The sequence below is a fragment of the Tachypleus tridentatus genome, chromosome 6, assembly GCF_004210375.1.
Source record: "Tachypleus tridentatus isolate NWPU-2018 chromosome 6, ASM421037v1, whole genome shotgun sequence".
Lineage (NCBI taxonomy): Eukaryota > Metazoa > Arthropoda > Merostomata > Xiphosura > Limulidae > Tachypleus > Tachypleus tridentatus.
The window spans coordinates 69,468,936-69,491,125 of NC_134830.1; the positions used below are offsets into that span (position 1 = coordinate 69,468,936).

The window sequence follows — 22,190 nt, forward strand, 5'->3', positions numbered from 1 at the left end:
TGAAAAGCATACTGCGCTTAGAGAAAAAATAAACACGTTATTTAATACTAAAGTTCTTGCTATTATGTAATTCCAATATAACTTAGGTTTAGTAAATTAAAAGTATTACAAGATAGATTTTCTTTCATTTACAACTTATTTTAAAATTGGATAAAACAGATACATGTCCAGTGATCTTTACCATGATCACATGCATATAGTCAACCAACTACATAAAGCTTTTTTAGGAGATTGCAGCCAATCACACAGACTCTTCCTATTGCCCTTTCTTCCTCCAAACTACACTATAAAATCTGTATATGCTTTTATAAGAATTGTATGGAATGTATATCAATAGTTACTTTAAAATTACTGAGTCAAGATAAAGATGTTAGTATTATAAAATATGCTGATTAAGTCACATTTTACATTTATAAATGTTTTGTACATACCTTAATGGCAACTAAAGACTTTGCATGTTCCTTTATGAGGAAATACACAGGTGCTGGAATGGCCATCTCTGATTGAGATGTACTATGTGGATGAATGTTTGTAGAACTGTCTTCCTTGTGGTCTGTTTCAATCTTACGGTTTTCACAAAGAGTCTCGTAGTCAGCAGTGTCCTCATAGCTTAAGCTGTAAGCTTCTGTCCTCCGGCGCTGAAAATATACCAAAAAACATACTTTGATATAGCAATGTCTCTGTCTTATTTATAATACAAATATACATATGCTGTGTAATATGGTTTCTAAAAATTCCAGCAATCAAAACGAAAAAACACGATTTTTGGTACACTATCTGCAAACTGATATAATAGCTAGTCTCAGCAACTATATCTGTAACAGGTTACGTCTATAACGTGTTATTTTTAATTTTCTTTGCAATAACAAAACATGTATACAACCATCTGGCGACTAACATGTCATTCAAGACAGGTACCGTTATATTAGACTAATTAGAGAATGCTTACGAAACACAGTCTCCCTTTTTCCGCGGAACTTCAAGTGTAGAAAATATTTACGGTTTACATAAACTAAAATGTCACGCGTTTCGCATCTACAGCCTTGCGTGTACTGATGTTGAACATTAATTCACAGTACACTTGGGAAAAAACTGAAAATATAATGAAAGCTATATAAAAAATGTAGACCCCCTGATTATAAACAAACAAAAGTATACTCTCTGATCCGTGGTGTTCACGAGATTACTATTTTATTGAAGCTACGCCATGTGGTTGGGAATAATTCACGATTCTCAAGTTTCTGAAATTGCTGCACGAAGCGAAAAAAAAACACCAGAAAATAATTACATGAAATAATCCAAATCTTTTGTGCCTGGAAAGCACTCAAGCAATACCATGAAAACGACCTAATGTCATACATATATAATATATAAGTGGGTGTGAATGACAAGAGACAGCATACAAAATATACATGTCAAATGTCATAACCCAAATAACCGTCAACGTTTTTGATATTTACCAGTTTGTAAAATGATGTTTTTGCATTTAATCTGATTTGTGAATTACTTAAATAAAATGAATGATACAATTCATTTACTTCATCTAGTTCACACCATAACAGTCGTTTTCATGAAAAATGAATAACGATTAGGTCAGAACTGTGTGCGTCGTATCCCAGCGGGCCTGATGAACCCCGTTTTTGGACCAAATGCTTTGCCAATACTAGATATGGCAGATAAAATGTAGTTGACATAAAATATTCGTCTTTGCTTTCACTCATAAATTCTTACAACTGCTTTTAGTACGCAGTGCAATATTCTTTGAATATTAAGATCAGCTGTTCCAAAATCATACACACACACGCCTACATCGAGCTATGTGCAGTTTCATTCCCCGCTTGTTCAAGTCCTCTAGTTTCCCTCAAGGTACATCGAACTTGCACTATGCAAATAGCCACCTTCTTCAGTGTACACCGTAACGACCGAAAGAGGGAGCATCATCCCCTTTTATACATCCAAAACACGGATCTTGAAAATTACCGCACCAATCATAACTAGGTAATATTTTTTATAAGTAAGCAGTAATTTCATAGCTGGGTAATAAAGAAAACAAATGAAATTTCTACAAGAATAATATGTTTCAGAGTTAACTAATAAAAACTACAAAAACATACTTTAAAATAATTATTTGTTTTTCTTCAGTGAAAATCTCATGAGCGTTCCAAAAGAAAAGCAAGTAATTTTCATTGCTAACTGGACGTACAAAGAAATACTTCAATAAAACCTATTCTGTGATGTAATGCAGTGATGATAGTTCATTTTCAAGCTAAAGTTTCTATAAAATCATTTTTCTCATGAATAGTGAACATTATTGAATGTCTATTATGAGTACATAGTTGTAGAACTGTCATATAATTCCAGAAAGACCGCAGGCTCAATAGACTTCGGTAAAAACTAGCAGTTATACCTGCCCAGAGGGCGGATATTTCTGCCAGTTAATGTGTTGAAAGTTCTCAGCTACATGAAATCGTAATTCTTTTGAATAATTTCCCTTCATATTAACTTGTAAAATTAAGTAATTAACTGAATAAACCTGTAAAGTTATCTAATTAATCAAAATAAACATTTGATATTTAATTACATCTAGACTCAGAAGAGAACTGAAAAACAAAATATTTAACATATATGATAGACTTGTTACGTTTTAGTATTTCACCAACACTACTGACTGGACTGACTTCTCTTTACATACAAGAAGACACACTGAAGTTGTCATCTCCTAATAGGCAGTACACCCTTCAAAGTCTTAACACACACAAAGAAGGAATCCAAATTGTGGAATATACACCAAAGTCATACTTCAACACTTGTAATACAGTTGTACGTTATGAGGTAAATGTGGTAGATTCTTCATCTCTGTACGCGTGTGCATACAACTTATAGCTTTGAATTTTTCCTGGACTAGGTTCAGGGATTGCTTTGGTAAAACAATGGTTAAAATGACTAGTGCCAGTTAAAGCTGATACTTTTTCTACACACAGAACTTCAAATTTAACATATACTTACAAACGAAGATGTTTCGGTATTTTTTTAAGATTTCTGTCATCAAACACGTTTTGATTTCATAATAATAATAATAAACTGGTAAAAGTATCACCTATGAATTATATACTCTAAAGTCAACACTATAATAAGAACTGTACCGAAAGCATAGTGAAATTTTCACCCTGTATAAAACCATTTCTTTATTTATAAAGTTTCACCAAAGCCACATCTTCATTCTTGGTAGGAGTTTAGGTGTTTAACCAGAGGCGGTCAGGAATTCGTTCTTTCCTATTCGCCCCACTATTGGTATAATTAGCGAATTATTTCAATGGTATAGGTTCAGTGCTCATTATTTTATAACAGAAGACCGAAAAGAATGAATACTGTTTTTCTTTTCATTTAAACCCCTCATACAAAAGATTTTACACACACACACACACGAGATCAACCACTGAATATTACTTAATAATGTGCAAATGTTGAACATGCTTAACTTGAAAAATTGTGAAGAAATAAATTTAACACTAAACCCCTATTTACCTATATTCTGGTAGTGATTCAAGCAATCACGAAACTGATGCTGTCTTGATCACCTGACTCAAAATCTCTCGTTTTAGTGTAGATAAACGTACAGATTATTGGATACCCCAAACTTAAATATGCTGTTGTTGGCGTTGTTTTTTCTTATAATCCTACATCCTAATATCTGCTGATGTAATAACTACACTAAAGTAGGACTCGGAATCTCGTCCTTAAGCTTTCATTTTTATTTTGTTAAGGCAAGGAAGCATAAGCCAGAAGCTATTTTCGACACTAGCTTTACAATTTGCTAATTAATACATTTCTCATATATAGTAAAAGCTCTGCCAACACTATTGCTATGGCCCGGCATAGCCAGGTGGTTAAGGCACTCGCCTCGTAATCCGAGGGTCGAGGGTTCGAATCCCTGTCACACCAAACATGCTCGCCCTTTCAGCCGTGGGGTTGTTATACTGTGACAATCAATTCCATTATTCGTTGGTAAACGAGTAGTCCAAGAGTTGGCGGTGGGTAGTGACGACAAGCTGCCTTCCCTCTAGCCTTACACTACAAAATTAGGAACGGCTAGCGCAGATAGCCCTCGAGCAGCTTTACGCGATATTCAAAAACAAACTATTGTCTGTATAAACTCCTTCTCAGAAAGCCAGATAACGTAAGAGATGTTTTGTCCCTACGACGACAACTTTTATTTATATAATTATAGTTTTTACTCTTGTGATAAGTTACAGTGGTTACTTTTCAAATTTCTTCTACACACCATATAACGTAAACGCCAGAAGTAAGATTTATGAGGTTCAGTTGCTTCTGACGACCCCAGTAATTTTGAATATTTATGTTTTAGAGTTCAGTGTTTATTTGTTTTAGTGTAAAGTTAGAGTAGATAAATTCATTGCGTTTGATGGGAGGATTGAACCCCTAATTTTACCCTTAAAAGTCCCAAAACTCGTTGTTAGCCTACCGAAGAACACATTTCAATGACAAATGACGTCAAATTTTACTCATTAGCGTCATTCTTTTGTCCACTGAACTTTAATTTATAATTTACTAGCAAAGACCAGCAACACGAAAGTAATCCGTACCTCTGAAATTTCTCTTGGATTTATCTTACCAAGTTTGAAATATACGTCATAACTTATTATTTACCAGCATAAATCAGCAAATTAGGAGTAGTCCATGAGCTGTAGAACGAATTTCTCAGAGATTTACCTTACCGACTTTGAAATATACGTTATAATTTATAATTTAACAGTAGAAGTCAGGAATGGTTCGTGATCTATGGAATTTCTCAAAGAAATACCTAGCCAAGTTGACGTTTAATATTTCAAAATGTGAAAAAGAACATGAAAATCCTTTCTGCTGTAATGACAAACAAAGACACACAACAAATTATAAAGGTTGTCCCAAATACAAGAACATATATCACAAATATCGAACCCCCACAAACAAACACAATTTAACGAAATAAATCAAACACAAAGGACACTAACAAATATACCACCACTGCCCACACTATTTATATAACTTAGATCTCACAAACACATACCTATACAGCAGCTGTGCTTTAACCAAATATACCAGAACAAACAGAAAAGAAAACACGGAACAATATTGAATAAGAAACGCACACCTAACAATTAATAAGACAAATATCCATCAATCAGTCTCTTCATTTAACCTTATCAAAGAAGCAGTCAGAAACACCTTTACAGACCTCATCCACAGAAACAGACAGCATTACCTAATTTTTGAAATAGTCAAGAAATACTTCACTCTAATAATTCCACATATAGTTCAAATATTTGTGAATTCTTTACTCATAAACTTTAACAATCACCCATTACTAGCTCTTACCACATTTCCTTGATTATAGTATTAAATGTGTATTTAGAAAGTATTTTATGAAACATGCGCACTCCATAAATTAATCTAATGAAAATTAATTATTTAATAACAAATCAAAGATTCACGAAGTTTTTACAACCAAATGAAACACTAAAGCTACTGTATTTCACTCATCGACATGGCCCTGAAGAAGGTTTGGTTTGTTTTGAATTTCGCGCAAAGCTACACAAAGGCTATCTGCGCTAGCCGTTTCTAATTTGCAGTGTAAGACTAGAGGGAAGGCAGCTCCTCATCATCACCCACCGCCAACTCTTGAGCTACACTTTTACCAACTAATAGTGGGATTGACCGTAACATTATAACGCTCCCACGGCTGAAAGAGTGAGCATGTTTGATGTGACTGGGATTCGAACCCGCAACCCTAGATTACGAGTCGATTGCTTTAACTACCCCCTAAAGAAGGAAGAAAAACTGTTTGAATAAAATGTTTTTAGTACTGTTTTAATAAATCATCTGCTGGTATTTATCAGTTTAACTAGAAACAGAGGGAAAGAAGGAGTCTGAATTGCACCTGTCCCTCTAAGTTGCAACTAACAATAACGTGACCAAAATATCTGCGGTCAAATTAATATCTTTATTGCAACATTAGCTATTTAAATACATGATTTTTAGAATAATGCAAAATATTTTTTCTAATTACAGACACTAAAATCTTTAAGTCCATTTGACTTACGACTAACATTAATATTTATAAATCATTTAAAAACAACAGCAACAACACTTTTGACAGCAAAGTTAAAACAGGTCCACCTATTAAAAATCTAGTTTTTATCGTTTGTTGCCGTTGTTGTACATCTTTAATGTCCTATACAGTAACTGACACAGAATTTACGTATTGTTACTGTCTTTTCAGTTCACTAGATGTATGCACTTCGCCCGCCACTTGTAATACAAAGTTGTAAAATGCTTTTTAATGTCTCGTGGAAATGAAACTAAGATATAATATTATAAAATAAATTTTCGCAGTATTATTTACACAAGTTGCGTAAATAATTACACATGATAAAAGAACGATTTGTTATAACTAAATTTTGAAATTTGGTTTTTGGTATTTTGTTAACCTGTTCCGCACGATATGCATCACTGAGTTAAACCGGTTAGGTCAAAGACTCCTAGATTCAGGCATCAGGAATTTATAATTGCTGGCCACAAATAAGGCAATCAGTCACCAGTACCCGCCGCATACAAGATAACTAGTAAATTAATAAGAAAATTAAATGTGATAATTATCCTTCACAGTTAAAAATGTTCAATCTTTTGATCCACATCCTGTCACACTAACCACTACGTATAGCATCTTAAAAAGCAGGCTTAACAGTTTTATAGATACACTAATTCTCATAATTTTTTTTTGCTCTATGTTGCCAAAAGATGTTCGCCATGGTCCAATCTGAACTTAACTCACTTGGAACCAACTTATATAACCTGGTTTGTGTGGAAGTGGAAACATGTATACTAATGAAGAAATAAAATTCACTTTATACAGTTTCAAAGAAATTGTTGCTTTATTAACCAAACCAATAACAGTTTTGTAAATCCATAAACATACACTCAGTATATCTCCCTTCGTAGATTAATCTGCCAGAGTTTATCAAAATAACCAGCAAGTAAAGCATAATACAAAATCTGTAGAGAAATATGAGTCGCTCTTACGAGTTCTAGTACACTGATTTTCTTACGGATCATTGCTCATCCATTAAAAAAACTCTTCCAGAGGCACAGACAATTAACCACAGTTGTTATGCGCTACAGACAACTCTTATGAAGACACCGATGTTATTATTATTGAGTTATGTTTTCTACATAAATTATCACATAGCTATATTGAGGAAAAAGTATACCAGTTCACGAATTCGTGTAACAGAGATTTCTCAAGCGACGTAAGATGAGATGCAGTACATTTCGTAACCTATCCCTCCATAATGACTATATGGTTTACCAAGTAACATGATCACTTTATAAAAGTATAACATTTAAAAATTTTACTCACTTGCTCGCGATTTAGCCAAAAGCTTTAGAAGTAACAACTGCATATGGTTTGTTTTCTGCAGTGAATAATGTACTATCTACACACAGATTGTGTTTGTTGTTGTTTAGCGCAGAGCCACACAGTTGGACGTCTATGTTCTGACCATCTCGGATAACAAAACTCTACGCATTATAAGTCCTCGAACTTACCATCCAGGGGCACTAGGGGCCCAAAACAAGCAGAACAACAAAAGAAGTACATTTAATAATTTTTCTTTGTTTCTTTGAAATTAAGCACGAAGCTACTCAATGGGCTATCTACGATCTGCCCACCACAGGTATCGAAACCCGGTTTCTAGCGTTTCAAGTCCACAGATGTATCCGCTGTACCACTGGGGAGCATACACTGGGTAAACATGTAAACACACACATGTTGTGTGAGCGCGCGTGTATAGACACACACATATACACATGCATATATAATGACAGATTTTCCGAATCTATACAAAATTAAAGCCATTGGTAAACTATTTAAAGTTTTTCATGGAATATGTAAACATATATAATGACATATGTTGATTAACACAACAGTACAATGAATCTCTAGTTCATCAAAACCTTTCGAAACATTTACATGAAGAAAATACTGTCGTACATACCAATATGAACTCAGTTTCAACAAATTTCAACGTGTAAAAAAGAGCAATTATTTACAAATTTCCTATGTATTTTTAACGATATATTATAATTATTTTTACGGAATGGCAATTGATCTAATGCGAATCGAAAGTTCCACGATTCGCGCCGTGAAGCCTCTGAATATGCTTAGCATTTTCAAACGCTGGTACATTTATAAGTGCGACAGTTAATATCCGCTGGTATTATTTTCGAAGTCAGACACAGTACTTTCAGCAGTGAGTGCTGCTAACCAGTGCTTTACCTTTGGTCAGTAGTCCATAAAAACGGAAGCTTTTATCTGAATTCTAGGGGTCTCTGGCCCAATCGTTTAATGTTGTGTCGAATGATGTGCCGTTCAGATTAAAATTTTTAATATAAATATGATTTTTAATTATCTGTCATACAGCAATCATTCAACAGATATATGGAAGAATGTTATTGCTTTGAACTACCCGTTAGGCATGGCGAGTCAAGCGGGTACCCGGATACGGAGGATGCATTCGTGTATACAATACATATACAAGTAGAACAGTATTAACATCTGTTCATACGTGGCACTCTGATAATCAGTCAAATAATCCGATACACACACATATACAGACATGAATCGCTAGTGTAACACAGCAAAAAGAACCGATATCACGAGCTATGTAACGTATCTACACGTTTCGACCTGTCACCACAATTTTTACGTAAGTTGGTCAAATTACAGAAGTTCCCCATTCGGTAATTACACTCAGTGGCAAACTTAAGGTTATGTGGGCCCAGGAGCTAATAATTTTTGTGGGTCCTAGATCCCATGTAGTTTTACATAGAATAAGACTAACCCCTCTGACCCCTACCTAAATACGCCACCTGATTGCATTCTACAAATAATTATATGCTGAGTGCAAACCTTTAGATTCACACCCTCTCCTTATTTCCGCAAACAAATATACAAACGTGTTTACTAGAACGCTTTTGTACACCGGAAGTTTTATTTACATTAAAATACCACAATAAGATAATGCATTCATGGAGTTTAATATAGATGTTAAGTTCGTTAATTTACATATGGAAGTATTATATACAAGCCAACAGTCTATTCGCAACATATTTCTATTACAATACTATTCGAGAAATAACATAAAAGTTGATAAACTTCAGAAGCAAACCTAAAAATAACTATAGCATTCACTGTGTATCCCAGATCATTCATACATAGTTATATCGTTTCTGTTTTAGGTAACACTGACAATACTAGAAAAGAACGAAATGTAAATCAACGTGGACCAAACTATCAAGAGACTTGCAACAAGTCGTTCCCTACTCGTGGTATGCAGTGTAACAGATGAGAATCAAGAACATGAAAACTGTCCAAATGCCTCAGTCAACAGTACACAAAATGATCAGGAAGAATGTACGTATGGAAAAGTGATATAAATCACGTGTATACAATTTGCTTCCCCTAAATATCCAGTAAAGGAAGACGAACTGCAGAAAACTGAATGAATGGTACCAGTTATACCCAGATGAAAATAGAAGTACAAGGTGTCATTTGAGGAATAGTATGTGTACCTTTATAACTGTAACAAGTCTCAATGGGTTAAAAAATTTCAAAATTGGCACATGGCATGTAGCACACTTTTGTTTAAGAAACCAATGATCATCCTTGACCCTGTTAAAGGTTTACAAACATTCAACGTTCTACAACCTCCGTACCACACAGACACAAGAGTATGGGTTATAAAGCTACGGTTTAATTACTTTCAGAAACACGTTTTGTTAAACCGTCGCATATCCCAAAAGGTGAGGAACGTAACAAATAATCATGCTATTTCATACTGAGCAAAATATACCAGAAGTTGTGAGACGCAGCTCTTTTGGATTTATGTATGATCGGAGTGTCGAAACAGAGCTGAGAAACCATCATTTTGTATACTACACAGATTATGGAAAGTATTTAAGCAGAAATAAAGTGCTTTCAACATGACGGTTTCACACTTTACTAAAATCTTTGCAATTGAAACCACACAGTATGGCTATTGTCAGCATATGTGGTATCAATAGAGAACACAACAAGACATGGCGACATGGACTGTAACAACCAGTTGAGGCTCCAAAGGCGTTTAATATAACGTACTCAAACCCTTGTGTGAAAACATGATTGGAACATCTTCACACACTTCTACTAACTCCTTGTCTTATACGACACGAGACATGCAGCAAGCGGAGGAAAAAAAAAAAGAGTACAACCTTAAGGTATTATACAAAGGTGTAGTTCATTGCTCAGGCAACTATTTATGCTAATTAATGCCTCTTAAAATCAGAGAGATCTTGTCGATGCTTTCACTTATAGAGTGGTAAAAGTTACGGATGGACTTATCCTGTTATTTATTTCAAAGCATTAATTTGGGTTGGAATGGTTTCACGTAATAAAACTCCTGGCTAACACCTTGCTTCAACCTGGACCGTGTATTAAGTCTTAAAATATGGTACAACTCTCAAAGATAGACAAGTCTGAAGAAGAAACGGCAAACTTTGTAAAAGTGCTTATTAGGTCTTATCACTTCGATCACAAATGAACCAAACGATTTAATATTTTTGAATGGCTTTTTTTTCTCCAACAACAATTTTCTGCTTCCTTGTTTCCAAACAAAGATAAGGTAAAAGCTCCTCGTGTTTTGCTGCATACAAATAAAATGAACGTAAAATGAAAGAAAGAAAATACTATAATAAGATATTACGAAGTTGCGCTTATCGCTTATTTACTGAAGTATCTAAAATTAAATTTAAAAAGATATATCTAACAGCAATCAGGTCACAAAATCCCTGTGTATAGATTTGGGCAGTATATTTATACCGGTTTAAAAAAATGAATAATTCTGGCTTCAGAAGCGTAGTTATACCCATGAATAGTTTCAAGTAAAGTTTAATTTTCATAGCACATATACGTATATGCGTGTTTCGAATAATGTTAATCAAAAGCATAGCTACCACATGTGAACATTTCCAGTGATTAGGTCTCAGCTACAAATCTACGTCCTTATGAGTTCAGAACAATCCACGTTATACCAGATATTCTTCAGGACATCACTATTTCCAAAACCCAATGGATGTTTGTTAATCCATAGACATTTATATACAACATAAAAAAATTACTTGACATGAATATACCTTCAGGCATAGAACGTTCCTAAAATATTGAAAATATTTAACTTACTAACATACACATTCCAATTAATTGTAACATCTTGTAATTTTATTATAAATGAAAAATGGTAACTTTAAGTGGTTACTTTGGCAGTAACGGTTATCAAAGAAGAACAATTGATGTTCAAGGTAGGTGTTGCCAGTTAACATTGCATGAACTGTCAAAAATATTCTCTGTCCACTCATGTATTTTGGAGAAATATTAACTGTTAACCTGTACACAAGTTTTAATTACACTTTATTTAGTACAACTAGATTATATAAGAAAACAATCTATAGCATGCAAACAATTGAAATTAAAAAAATAAATGTCGACAGTTATGAGATACAAAAATTAAAGCTATTACAATTCACGTCAGTTGGATTTATATCACAGAGCAAGTCTCATGGCCATAATATGTACTACGTATACACATTTTTATTTTAACATTGACGTTCACCTTACATTTTTTAAAAAGGGCAAATTGAAAATAAAAATTAACTATTAAAATATCACCTGTTTTTCGTATACCGCCGTAACTGAAGACTTGATTGGTGGCTTAAACTAAACAAAAAGCATACACGTCGCTCTTTTACTCGATTTACTATCTCTTGTCTCGTCACTCTTTTTGCAGGAATATTTTTCTTCGATAAGATAAAATTTACCAATATGTCAGCTTGTTATCACCTCATAAAATCTGCCTCTTGAACACAGTTTATATTGCACAGCTATAGTAATAAACTTCAAGCATCAGCATACATCCATCAATAAATGGTTCACAAAATGAACACAAGTATAGCCTAATGTACGATCTCTGTATTAAAGGGAAGTTTTTGTAAGCATCACGCGCATACACGTAAAAGCCTATACGGTGTAACACGTATATGTTTGCTTTGAAGTCCACATCACTATTAAATACAGGTATGTATGGTGTTATTTACCTTTTTTATCTTGTCCCCCACAGTTCTGTCTCTAAACTCTACGTGAACTGTTCACTCTTGTTCTTTGTACCATGACCACGAAATGTTCAGCTAAATGAAGCTGTTAACTAGTGCGTGAAAAACACAGTTCCCTGCCTTAGAATCTCACTCACGATTCTAGTTTGTCGTACTTCTAAGCCAAGTGGTGGTGCCTGTTACCAGACCACTTGTACAACATACACAGCGTCGTACACTGTAATATATACTGGAAACAGCACACGCGTATCAAATGTCTTGTTAAAACGTCTGAAGAAAGTTTTATTTCAAGTTATAATAACAGAATATGATATATATAGGTGCATTACTCGTGTTACGAGAGAGTTATTTTACAAATAATGTGAAGAGAAAACTCATATATAAAATATATTAAGAAACTATAGACACATACCAGTATAATAATATTCGAGTGTTTTCTAGATTGTCTAAATTTCATATACAGTACAGGAAACCTATGGAATAGTCATTTTATGATGAAAACCTTTTTACACTTTCTGTAAACAACTGAAAAAATTGCTAACTAATAACTGATTCAGGTTTAGCAATTCAAACTGTTTTAAACTCTATAACATACTTGGAATTAAATGCTATTTGTTATTTAGCACAAAGGTACATAAAGGGCTAGATGTGCTCTGCCCACCACGGGTGTCAAGACCTAGTTTCTAGCAGTACAGGTCCGCAGACATATCACTGTGCCAATGGGGTTTGGAATTAACATCAAAGTAACTGAAATACATACATTAATCCTCTATATGCAATTAATATTTTGATTGTAGATTTCACTATAAAACGAAAGTACTTACCAAAGAAAAGAAAGGGTTGTTTCAGCCTTTATTTATTTTTTCCCACGTTTTTTTTTATGTAGCAGTAAATAAATTGTTTTCTTTATAAGTTAGCCATTTTTTTTTCAAACTAAATATAACAACTGAAGAACCAAGTCGCACAACACTTCTAGGACCATACATTCTAAGACTTTCATCATTTGAAAATTCAAATCTAAAATAAGGACTGATAAAGTGATTTAAAAATACAATAATAAAGTGTTGGCATACAAAACGACAAACCACGAAATATTTAATAGAACAATACAGTTTATATTGCACAGCTATAGTAATAAACTTCAAGCATCAGCATCAGCATCCATCAATAAATGTGCAATTCAAAAGGGAAGTTTTAAAGTTTGGTAAACATTTGAACTTATTTTAAAAAAGCAGAAAATTCATTATTGCCACACACAGATGAGAGATATTGCGCTATTATCTACAAATTTAACATTTTCCTTATTTAAAAATGTATTTCATGTAGATACCGCCACTCTGCATCATTAAAAACTAACACCTTGCACACAACAGCCGTGAAATTTCCTGCATATGCGCCACGAGCCTTGAAGAAATTCCCATCCCTACACATGTCCACGTGGAAAGAAATGCAGAGAAATATCTATATGAAACATTTTCATGTGAAGAAAGCGTTAATTCCAGAAACTTTATTTACCAATCTGTACCAAAACAAACAAGAAACCCACAATGAAGATGGTGAGGGGTAGGTACTGATCAAAGATAAGAGTTCCTTTTTGAAATAGCGACTGAAAGGGAAAGGCTATACAGGCTTGGCTACAATGAGTTTGTTTGTTTTTTAATTTCGCGCAAAGCTACATGAGGGCTATCTGCGCTAGTCGTTCCTAATTTAGCAGTGTAAGACTAGAGGGAAAACAGCTAGTCATCACCACCCACCGCCAACTCTTGGGCTACTCTTTTACCAACGAACAGTGGGATTGACCATTACATCATTACGCCCCCACGGTTGAAAGGGTGAGCATGTTTGGTGCGACGGGGATTTGAACCCGCTACTCTCAGGTGATGAGTCGAACGCCTTAAACCACCTGGCCATGCTGGGCCTTAGGCTTCAATGAGACTAGGAAATGAGAGGTCGTCTAGTGGGGCAGTAGTCACTGGGAGACGACTACCGTTTCAAGCAGGAATACTCTTCACCAAATTGTTTTGTTGTTTTTTTTGCTTTTTGGAGTGGGGGTACGTAATAGTGGAGTGAAGAATATCAGGATGTGTTGACAAGGCAGTTGAAACAAGAATATGTAATGTGGATAGGGCTTTAAGCCGTTTTCTTTTTATCAAATACAAACATAAGGTAGATACTATAATGGCAGATGGAGGGAATATGAGACTTCTCATGTGTCTCAAGTTAAATCAAAGTTCCATACAGATGGACCTATCCATCAAGAAATGCTTGGGAGATATTGTAATAAGTTGTCACAAGCCAGCATTACACCTCAACTGAGGAGAGGACCCAACTAGTTTTGTACTGAGGAAACACACCACTCACAAAGAAAACTCTCCATATCAATTCTTCCAGTGGCTTGGGACTGGAAAAGTAAGGGTTCTCCCACGTTCTAATATAAGAAGGTATTTGCATGTGAGAAAACACAACAGTATGTGCATGGACCACTTTCAACAAGTATAATGATCTGGAATTTGGTTCACACTGATAAAGTGCAATGAATTACTACAACTAAAGACAGCAAGCATGAGCCAGATGTAAGTTGAGTGTCAGAAGTGAGGATTAATACCTCAGGTCATGTTGAAGAGACTGCACCATTACAACAGAGAGGGAAATAAAGGAGATAGACAAGAGCAAATAAGGAATTACAAAACATGTGCCACAGATTCTTCAGAGCTCACTAAAGTGATGCATGTGTTTAGAAAATCCAGTTCCCAGAAGCAAAATAATTCATCACACTGGAAAAGAAGAGTCTTCAATACCACAATTTCCATGGCATGAAGATACAAGAGATGTATGACAATCAAGAAAATTGTTGGGAAAATCTTTCACATATTTTAAACTTATGTCCAATTATGTATTGTATTTAGAATAGAACACAAGTAGGTTTTTATCCTATTAATCCCCAATTTAATCTTTTATACCCCTTATCCATTTTTATTTGAAGTATTTCAATATATTCCCATAAGATAATTCCTCCATCCTCATAATTTCTCACTGACCCTTGTTTGAACCCTTTTGAGTAAGTCAATATTCTTCCTTAGATAAGGATGCTAAAATTGTAAAAAAAATTCTAAGTGATGTCTAGCTAGTGAACAGGGTTTGGATAACAAGTTACTATGATATTATTATTTTTATGGGTAAAGGAGTAGTATAAGATAATTTTGTAAAAAAAATATATAATATTATCAGTTACTTTAAATATTATTATTATTTATTTTTTCTTACTCTGTAAAGTTATTAAATGCTATAAAGCTTTCCTTTGGATCACTATATTCATGAATGATTTCTGATTTTTGTTTATCTAATTGCTAAATGTATTTCCCATTCACTGTTTCCTGTTTTGGTTCAACAATTCTCTTTCACCTGAAAATTGACATTGATGACAAAAAAATCTCATTTAATAGTTTGAAATACCAGAATTATTTTAAAATTTTAGAAAATGATGCTACAAACTTGATATGTCCAAGGATAAAAATGCACAGTTTTAGTATTACATGAAGGATATTTTGTTTCTGGTTATTATCAGCATTAACACATTTGTCATACAGTGACAAATCATTTGAAAAAAATATTTTTGACAATGTATAACTTATAACAAAAAGTAATTGAACAACTAAAATAATTACTTTTTTTTGGCAAGTGATATATATATAAAACAGTAATGTTGTTATTTTTATTTTCAGTAATGAAAAATAAGTAACAAATTACTAATTCTAATAATATTGCCTAAAATTGCTCATGAATGCTATAAAGAAATAATTATCTTATTCAACTTATGATCAGTATATCTACAAATACACCCTAATATTATATTAATCTTGTTTCCTGCAACAGAGCACTACCTTAATGACTTATCCAACATTATCTTATATACATATATTATGAACTGTTGTGTCTTTCCAAGCATTTGTCAGTCTCCTGTTTATGATGGCCACTTCCCATGCTGTATTTGAAATGCTGTGCAAGCAGACAAAGGTCAACATTCACTTTTAACCTGACGAGAGAAAAGGCATGAATAATTTTGATGCCAAATTTTATTTTACAATCACAATATTCTTCACTAAATTGCTAGGAATTAATTAACTTTTTTAGAGTCCATGGAATAATTTAAATTGATAGATTAACATAAATTTTTCTCATCACTGGGGATGGGTACTTCTGCTTGTGTCATGATCATTTTCATTAGTCATGCAATTAAGTGGGTTCCCATCAAAATAAAGTGTTTGTATAATTTGTGTTCCATATGTAAATCATAGTGCATCACTTTGCATTTGTCAAATATTTGTCCAACTAACAGAGTGAGCAAAATTCTCATCAACTTCAATATACTTGTAAACTACTTATACCTGATGATGACATAAGCTTGTCAAAACATTACACACTTTTAATAGTTTGACTACCTATTCAATCCACCACCAAGCTTTAATTTCTGAAAAGTGGGTTCCTCATCATCAAATTTGAACCAAGTTATCCAACACTATAAAAAAATCTTCAATAAATCTAGAAATAACAATTTAATGCCATCAACAAATTTTACTGATGTTCAAGTAGATGTATCTACCAGTATCATTCAGGTAAATATATATAGATGAAAATGCAAACCATAAGCAATGAACATTGATAATATGCTACTAGTAAGAGGTATTCAATTTGACTGGAACCAACTAATAACATTTTATCCCATTCAACCTTAAATACAATTAGATATAAAGTAGCTGATAATATTACATCTTTTACAAAATCATGTAATACTACTCCATTAGCCATAAAAGTTATCACAACAATTTACTCCAGCACTGTTCAATAGTTAGATCTTACTTAAAATTCTGTGTATGATTTCAGTCTCCTTATTCAGAAACAGATACTGACTTATTAGAAAGGGTTCAGTGAAGGGCACCAAGAGAATTTGGATAAAAAGGGGTTATCTTACATGGATAGGTTTGAGATATTTTATTTTGTGAAAAGAAGGATAAGAGGTGTAATCTTATTTGGAGAATCAATCAGATAAAGGCCTATCTGTGTTACATTCTAAGTGCAACCTAGTGCACTGGTCAACTACTCAAGTTTTCTTCTTGTTTTCCACATCACCAAGCCCCATCAAACTATTGTGTATTTCTTACTGGGATCTAAGTATAAGGGTACAGGTATACCTTCCTTTACTCTCTATCAAAAATGCATGCACATTCAAACACACTGGATGATAGGAACAGTTGTAACATTAATCATAAATATCCCAGTCTTCATCAGTTTCAGAGCATCTACACATACTCACAAGAGAAAACTTACAGTAAAATATCCTGTTAATGGTGATTAAAACACCTAAGGCACAGCATTAAATTTTCAAAGTTCATAGCTAAACTACAGCATTAAGACATACATGCTAAACAGTAAACATGAAATTGTTTTATATAAATATCAAAATATTCATCTTCTATAAAACTCTTTCACTTAAGTATATTGTTTTAGTAGTTTTATTCAGAAAATGCAAAACTGTATATGTAACATGGGTGAGACACAAACCTTTATCTACTGTTTGAAGCATTCTAAAATAAATAGTATGAAGATATGAGAACTACTGAAGTAAACATTGTAACACAATCAATGATTTCCAGTTGCATATCTTCCATGTGCTATGCAGTCAAACAGTATGTGACAAAGTTATATAAAATATATACTTTCACGAGTTTTTACTTCCCAGTTTTTTGTTATGGTAGATTTATACATCAAAAAATTGAGCAGACACACACTCACAGAGAAAAAGAGACATTATTTGGATACAAGGTTGTTGCACATATAGCTTTATTGTTTCATATGAATAAGGAAAAAGCTTCCTTTTTTTTCTATTTGTAAATGCAGAGACTGTGTTATCAAACTATGTAATATTATTTTTTTTAAAAAATATCATAATGAAAGTAATCCTATGAAAAATCCAACACATATAAGATCAAAAGTTAGCATCTGTAGTAAACATTTTCCTTGTAAAGTGGACTTGAACTTTCCCTTCAACTCAATAAGTAAGCAATGCACAAATTTATAAAAGTATAAGACAAAACATAACGTTGAACAGTCTTAATCCCTAGGGGTAGTTTATATGACTGATAATAAGAGATGATGAAAACAAGATGAATACCAGGTTAATGAGTTTTACTGGTATCCTAAATGTAGAGTTAATAAATTATTAAGATGAATGAAAACCTTTTAACCTATGAAAGCACCTTTCCACTCACCATAACATCATCAACCAAAGCACCAAATCCAAAATAAATTGTACATACAACTTTTCACATTTTATTCTTGGAAGCAATTAACACTGTAAATGTATGGTACTTCAGTGTCTAATCAAATACCTGATCATAGCAACAGAAGAAGAGTAATACACCTACTAGATGGAAAGAAATCATTACCACAACGGAATACATATTTTGTGACTGTGGTATGAATATTATTATAGAGCTTGTTGTAAAAAACAACACATACAAACAGATTATAAAAATAAATAAGTCTCCTCTATCTGGTAATATTTATCTTAAGAGTTTTAAAACAGATCACAGACCAGATTTCTGAACCTTTTGCTTTCATTTTTGTTAGATTATTGAACAGAGGACAGATGCCTGAAGACTGGATCTTGTTATATGTTACTATTTGTTAGAGGTGGGGGAGTATAAACATTGTTCACAAAAGTTTAGACAAGTCATTCTTACTTTGGTATTAAGGAAATATTTAGTGCCCACTAAGATACTGTGTTAAACAATCTGATGAAATTCAAAAGTTATGCCAAATAGCCAATGCAGCTATAAAAATGATAGTTAACCTATTAACTTTTTGGAGAATGTTACTTCTCATGTGAATGATGGTAAAGAGGTAGATTTGGTTTACTTGGACTTTCAGAAAGCACTTGCTAAAGTACTGCATAAAAGATTGGCCAAAAAACTATCAAGTTAAAAGAGAATATCAACCAGTTAAATGGACTGAAAATCGACTGGTGTTTCATGATGTTCAGTCTAACTGTAGTAATGTTACAAGGTGTGCCTCATAATAGAGCAAAGACAAATGGAGGTAAGAAGGAAATTGAAATATGAATACGTCCTTCTCAAAAGAAATACCCAAGTGCAACATTTTTTCTCCAGATAGACAAAATGCTGGAAACTTTATACAAAAACTTTATTGAATATAATTAGCTAACAGTTGACAAAAACAATCCAAATGCCACTTGTACAGTACATACAGGAAATATCCCTGTCAATGATGTTTATGTTGATTCTTAGAGGTACAGGATGATCTTATGGCAGACAGTACTTTGGTTCTAAAATTGACTGGATAACATCTGTAGATTAACAATAACATTAAACCTTGTTGAGCTTACTTCAGGATCTAATGAATTACCTAAAAAATAATGTCAGACATTTGTTTTAAATTCATGTCAAGATAATCAATAACATTATGAAATTATTTCATATGATTGTTTCAAACAATCTGAAAATGTAAATCATTATAGTTGAGGAAATAATTTATAATAGTGTGATACCTTGGTATAAAAAAGTAAGGAATTACACATTCTTTGTTTATGGTTGTAGAAAATATTAAAATAAAAATATAAAATATTATTATACACTTCATATACTAGTGCTGGGAAAGTGTGCCACACATTCTTGCATAATGTTAACAGACTACCAAATTGTAAATTTCAAAAAATATATTAAGCAGTGCTGTTGGTACATCAACCTAGCTTATACTAAATAGAACTACAAGTAGTAATAAGCATGGTGCTGTTGTGTTGCTTTGTGAATGAATAATGTAACTATAATTATGATGTGGTGAATGTTTAAGATTTGTGTTTAAAGTTTTGCTTCTTATGTTAAATATAGTCAACAATTCAGTGGACAAAATAATTAAAGTTAAACAAAACTGACAATTATAAGAACAAGTCTTTCTTTAATGTACTTCAAATATGCTTAGTGACTGATGATAAACTAAAAGGTTGCAAATGCTCTGTTATTGTTACTGTTACACGGATTTTTGTGAAAATTTTAATGTGTACTGTATCATTCTGGTGATATAGCATAACTATAGTAATTAGTATAAGTGACTGTGGATCACACTGCCTAGCTGCATTTTGCTTCTATCATTATCATTAATAATAATAATAGTAGTCTATGCACATAGAACATGTGATATTTAGTATGTAGTTGGTAATAATAAAACTTAGACTTCAGAAAACTGATATGAAAATATTAAGTAGCCGTACCCAACCTAGCTACTATAGTCTGTAGTACTACTATCATTAACAGTACTAATTTTGCCTTACCTGGAAGTTAAGCCTCTCTGATAAATAACTGATATACGTCCTTGGATTCATCACCACACTTAGGCTTAGTACTACACTAGTGTTAGTGTAGTTAGTGTAGTACTAACGTTAGTGAAGAGTTTCATCCTCTACTCTACACTTCAAGTTAAAGTTTAACTTAGTCTAACTTTGAAACTCTCAGATTTTGAAAGTTCGAGTTTGAGACACGTTTTAAACCGTTTGTCAGTGCGCTTCACTTTTCAACGAAAATTAGTCATATTTTCTTCATTAGTCTTCTGAAGTTCTGTCCTGAAATAAAGAATTTATTAAGTGTAGATTTAACTTAACTAATTCCCAATAACTTGATTTTACATTAGATACGTTTCAAATGACGTTATCACATTCTGGACAAAAACAGTACAATTTAAATTTGATTGCCATAACTACACTTTTCCATATACTTAGTTCAATATTTGTTTAGTACTAGAAGAACAATTGCTCAGTCGTAACTGTTAAACGTAATATATTAACTTATTTAGCAGTATTACTATGGTATTGGTTACTGTTACAACTATAGACTCCGCTAGTGTTAAGCTTAACGTTATACTTACACAAATCAATTTTTTTTCTTCTAACTAATTAATTAAATTAGTAGATATAATTTCTCACTCAGGAAGCGTTCCTTTAAATCATTGTACCACTAGGTGTCTCTTAGATATTTGAAAGAATAAAATAATATAAAAAAATACACTAGCAGATACTTTGGATTACATAAGTTTGGAATAACGGTAATATCAAAACAAAATAATAATGCATTGTGCAACGTATTTGCTTTCCCACTATTCGTTGGTAAAAGAGTAGCCCAAGAGTTGGCGGTGGGTGGTGATGACTAGCTGCCTTCCCTCTAGTCTTACACTGCTAAATTATGGACGGCTAGCACAGATAGCCCTCGAGTAGCTTTGTGCGAAATTCCAAAACAAAACAAATCCTTTTTATTATTTTCTGTAGTAATTATATTAATGATAAATTTATCATTTAATTGTAATTACTCATTTCCTGTAATTACTATTGGTGTATGGCCTGTGTATTTCCATAATTATTTCTAATACTTATTTCCACGAGTATACGTTAAAGAATTTTTCAGTTAATTGTTCAGACGTCAGAGAATTCAGTTTAATTCACCATGTTGATAGGGTACCACTAAATCAGAATGTGAATTCAGGTATAACTCTCCCTAATTTTGAACTTGTTACATGAAAGTTTCTTTGTTTGTTTTGAATTTTGCACAAAGCTACTTGAGGGCTATCTGTGCTAGCCTTCCCTAATTTAGCAGTGTAAGACAAGAGGGAAGACAGCTAGTCATCACCACCCACCGCCAAGTCTTGGGCTACTCTTTTACCAACGAATAGTGGGATTGACCGTACATTATAACGCTCCCACGGCTGAAAGGGCGAGCATGTTTAGCGCGAGCGGGATGCGAACCCGCGACCCTCAGATTACGAGTCGCACGCCTTAACCATGTTTGGCCCGTTACATGAAAGATACCTGTTCAATAGAACCAATTGTCACAAGATCTGTATTTGGGTTTGAGTCAAATAAATGTGTTTACTTTCAATTTTAAAACTTTCCAGCTGAAAATACAAAACGCAGCCAGCACATAGTGGCG

General features: G+C 33.3%; 1 protein-coding gene across 5 annotated transcripts in view; it reads right to left on the reverse strand.

Annotated features, from left to right (window-relative positions):
* The window catches only part of LOC143252758 (uncharacterized), a 32,453-nt gene extending 11,224 nt beyond the window's left edge, over positions 1-21,229 (reverse strand). The window contains exons 1-4 of one of the 5 annotated variants that reach the window (XM_076505393.1): positions 21,136-21,229; positions 20,546-20,833; positions 11,050-11,148; positions 432-638 (exon numbers count right to left, since the gene is read on the reverse strand). In XM_076505393.1, coding sequence (XP_076361508.1) covers positions 432-497 — 66 coding nt within the window. In that variant the 5' untranslated portion in view covers positions 498-638; positions 11,050-11,148; positions 20,546-20,833; positions 21,136-21,229. Of the gene's footprint in view, positions 1-431; positions 639-11,049; positions 11,149-11,761; positions 12,149-12,186; positions 12,444-20,545; positions 20,834-21,135 lie in introns of those variants that run through there. The other 4 variants (XM_076505392.1, XM_076505394.1, XM_076505395.1 and 1 more) reach the window with 4 other exon arrangements.
* Between the last annotated feature and the right edge of the window lie 961 nt (positions 21,230-22,190).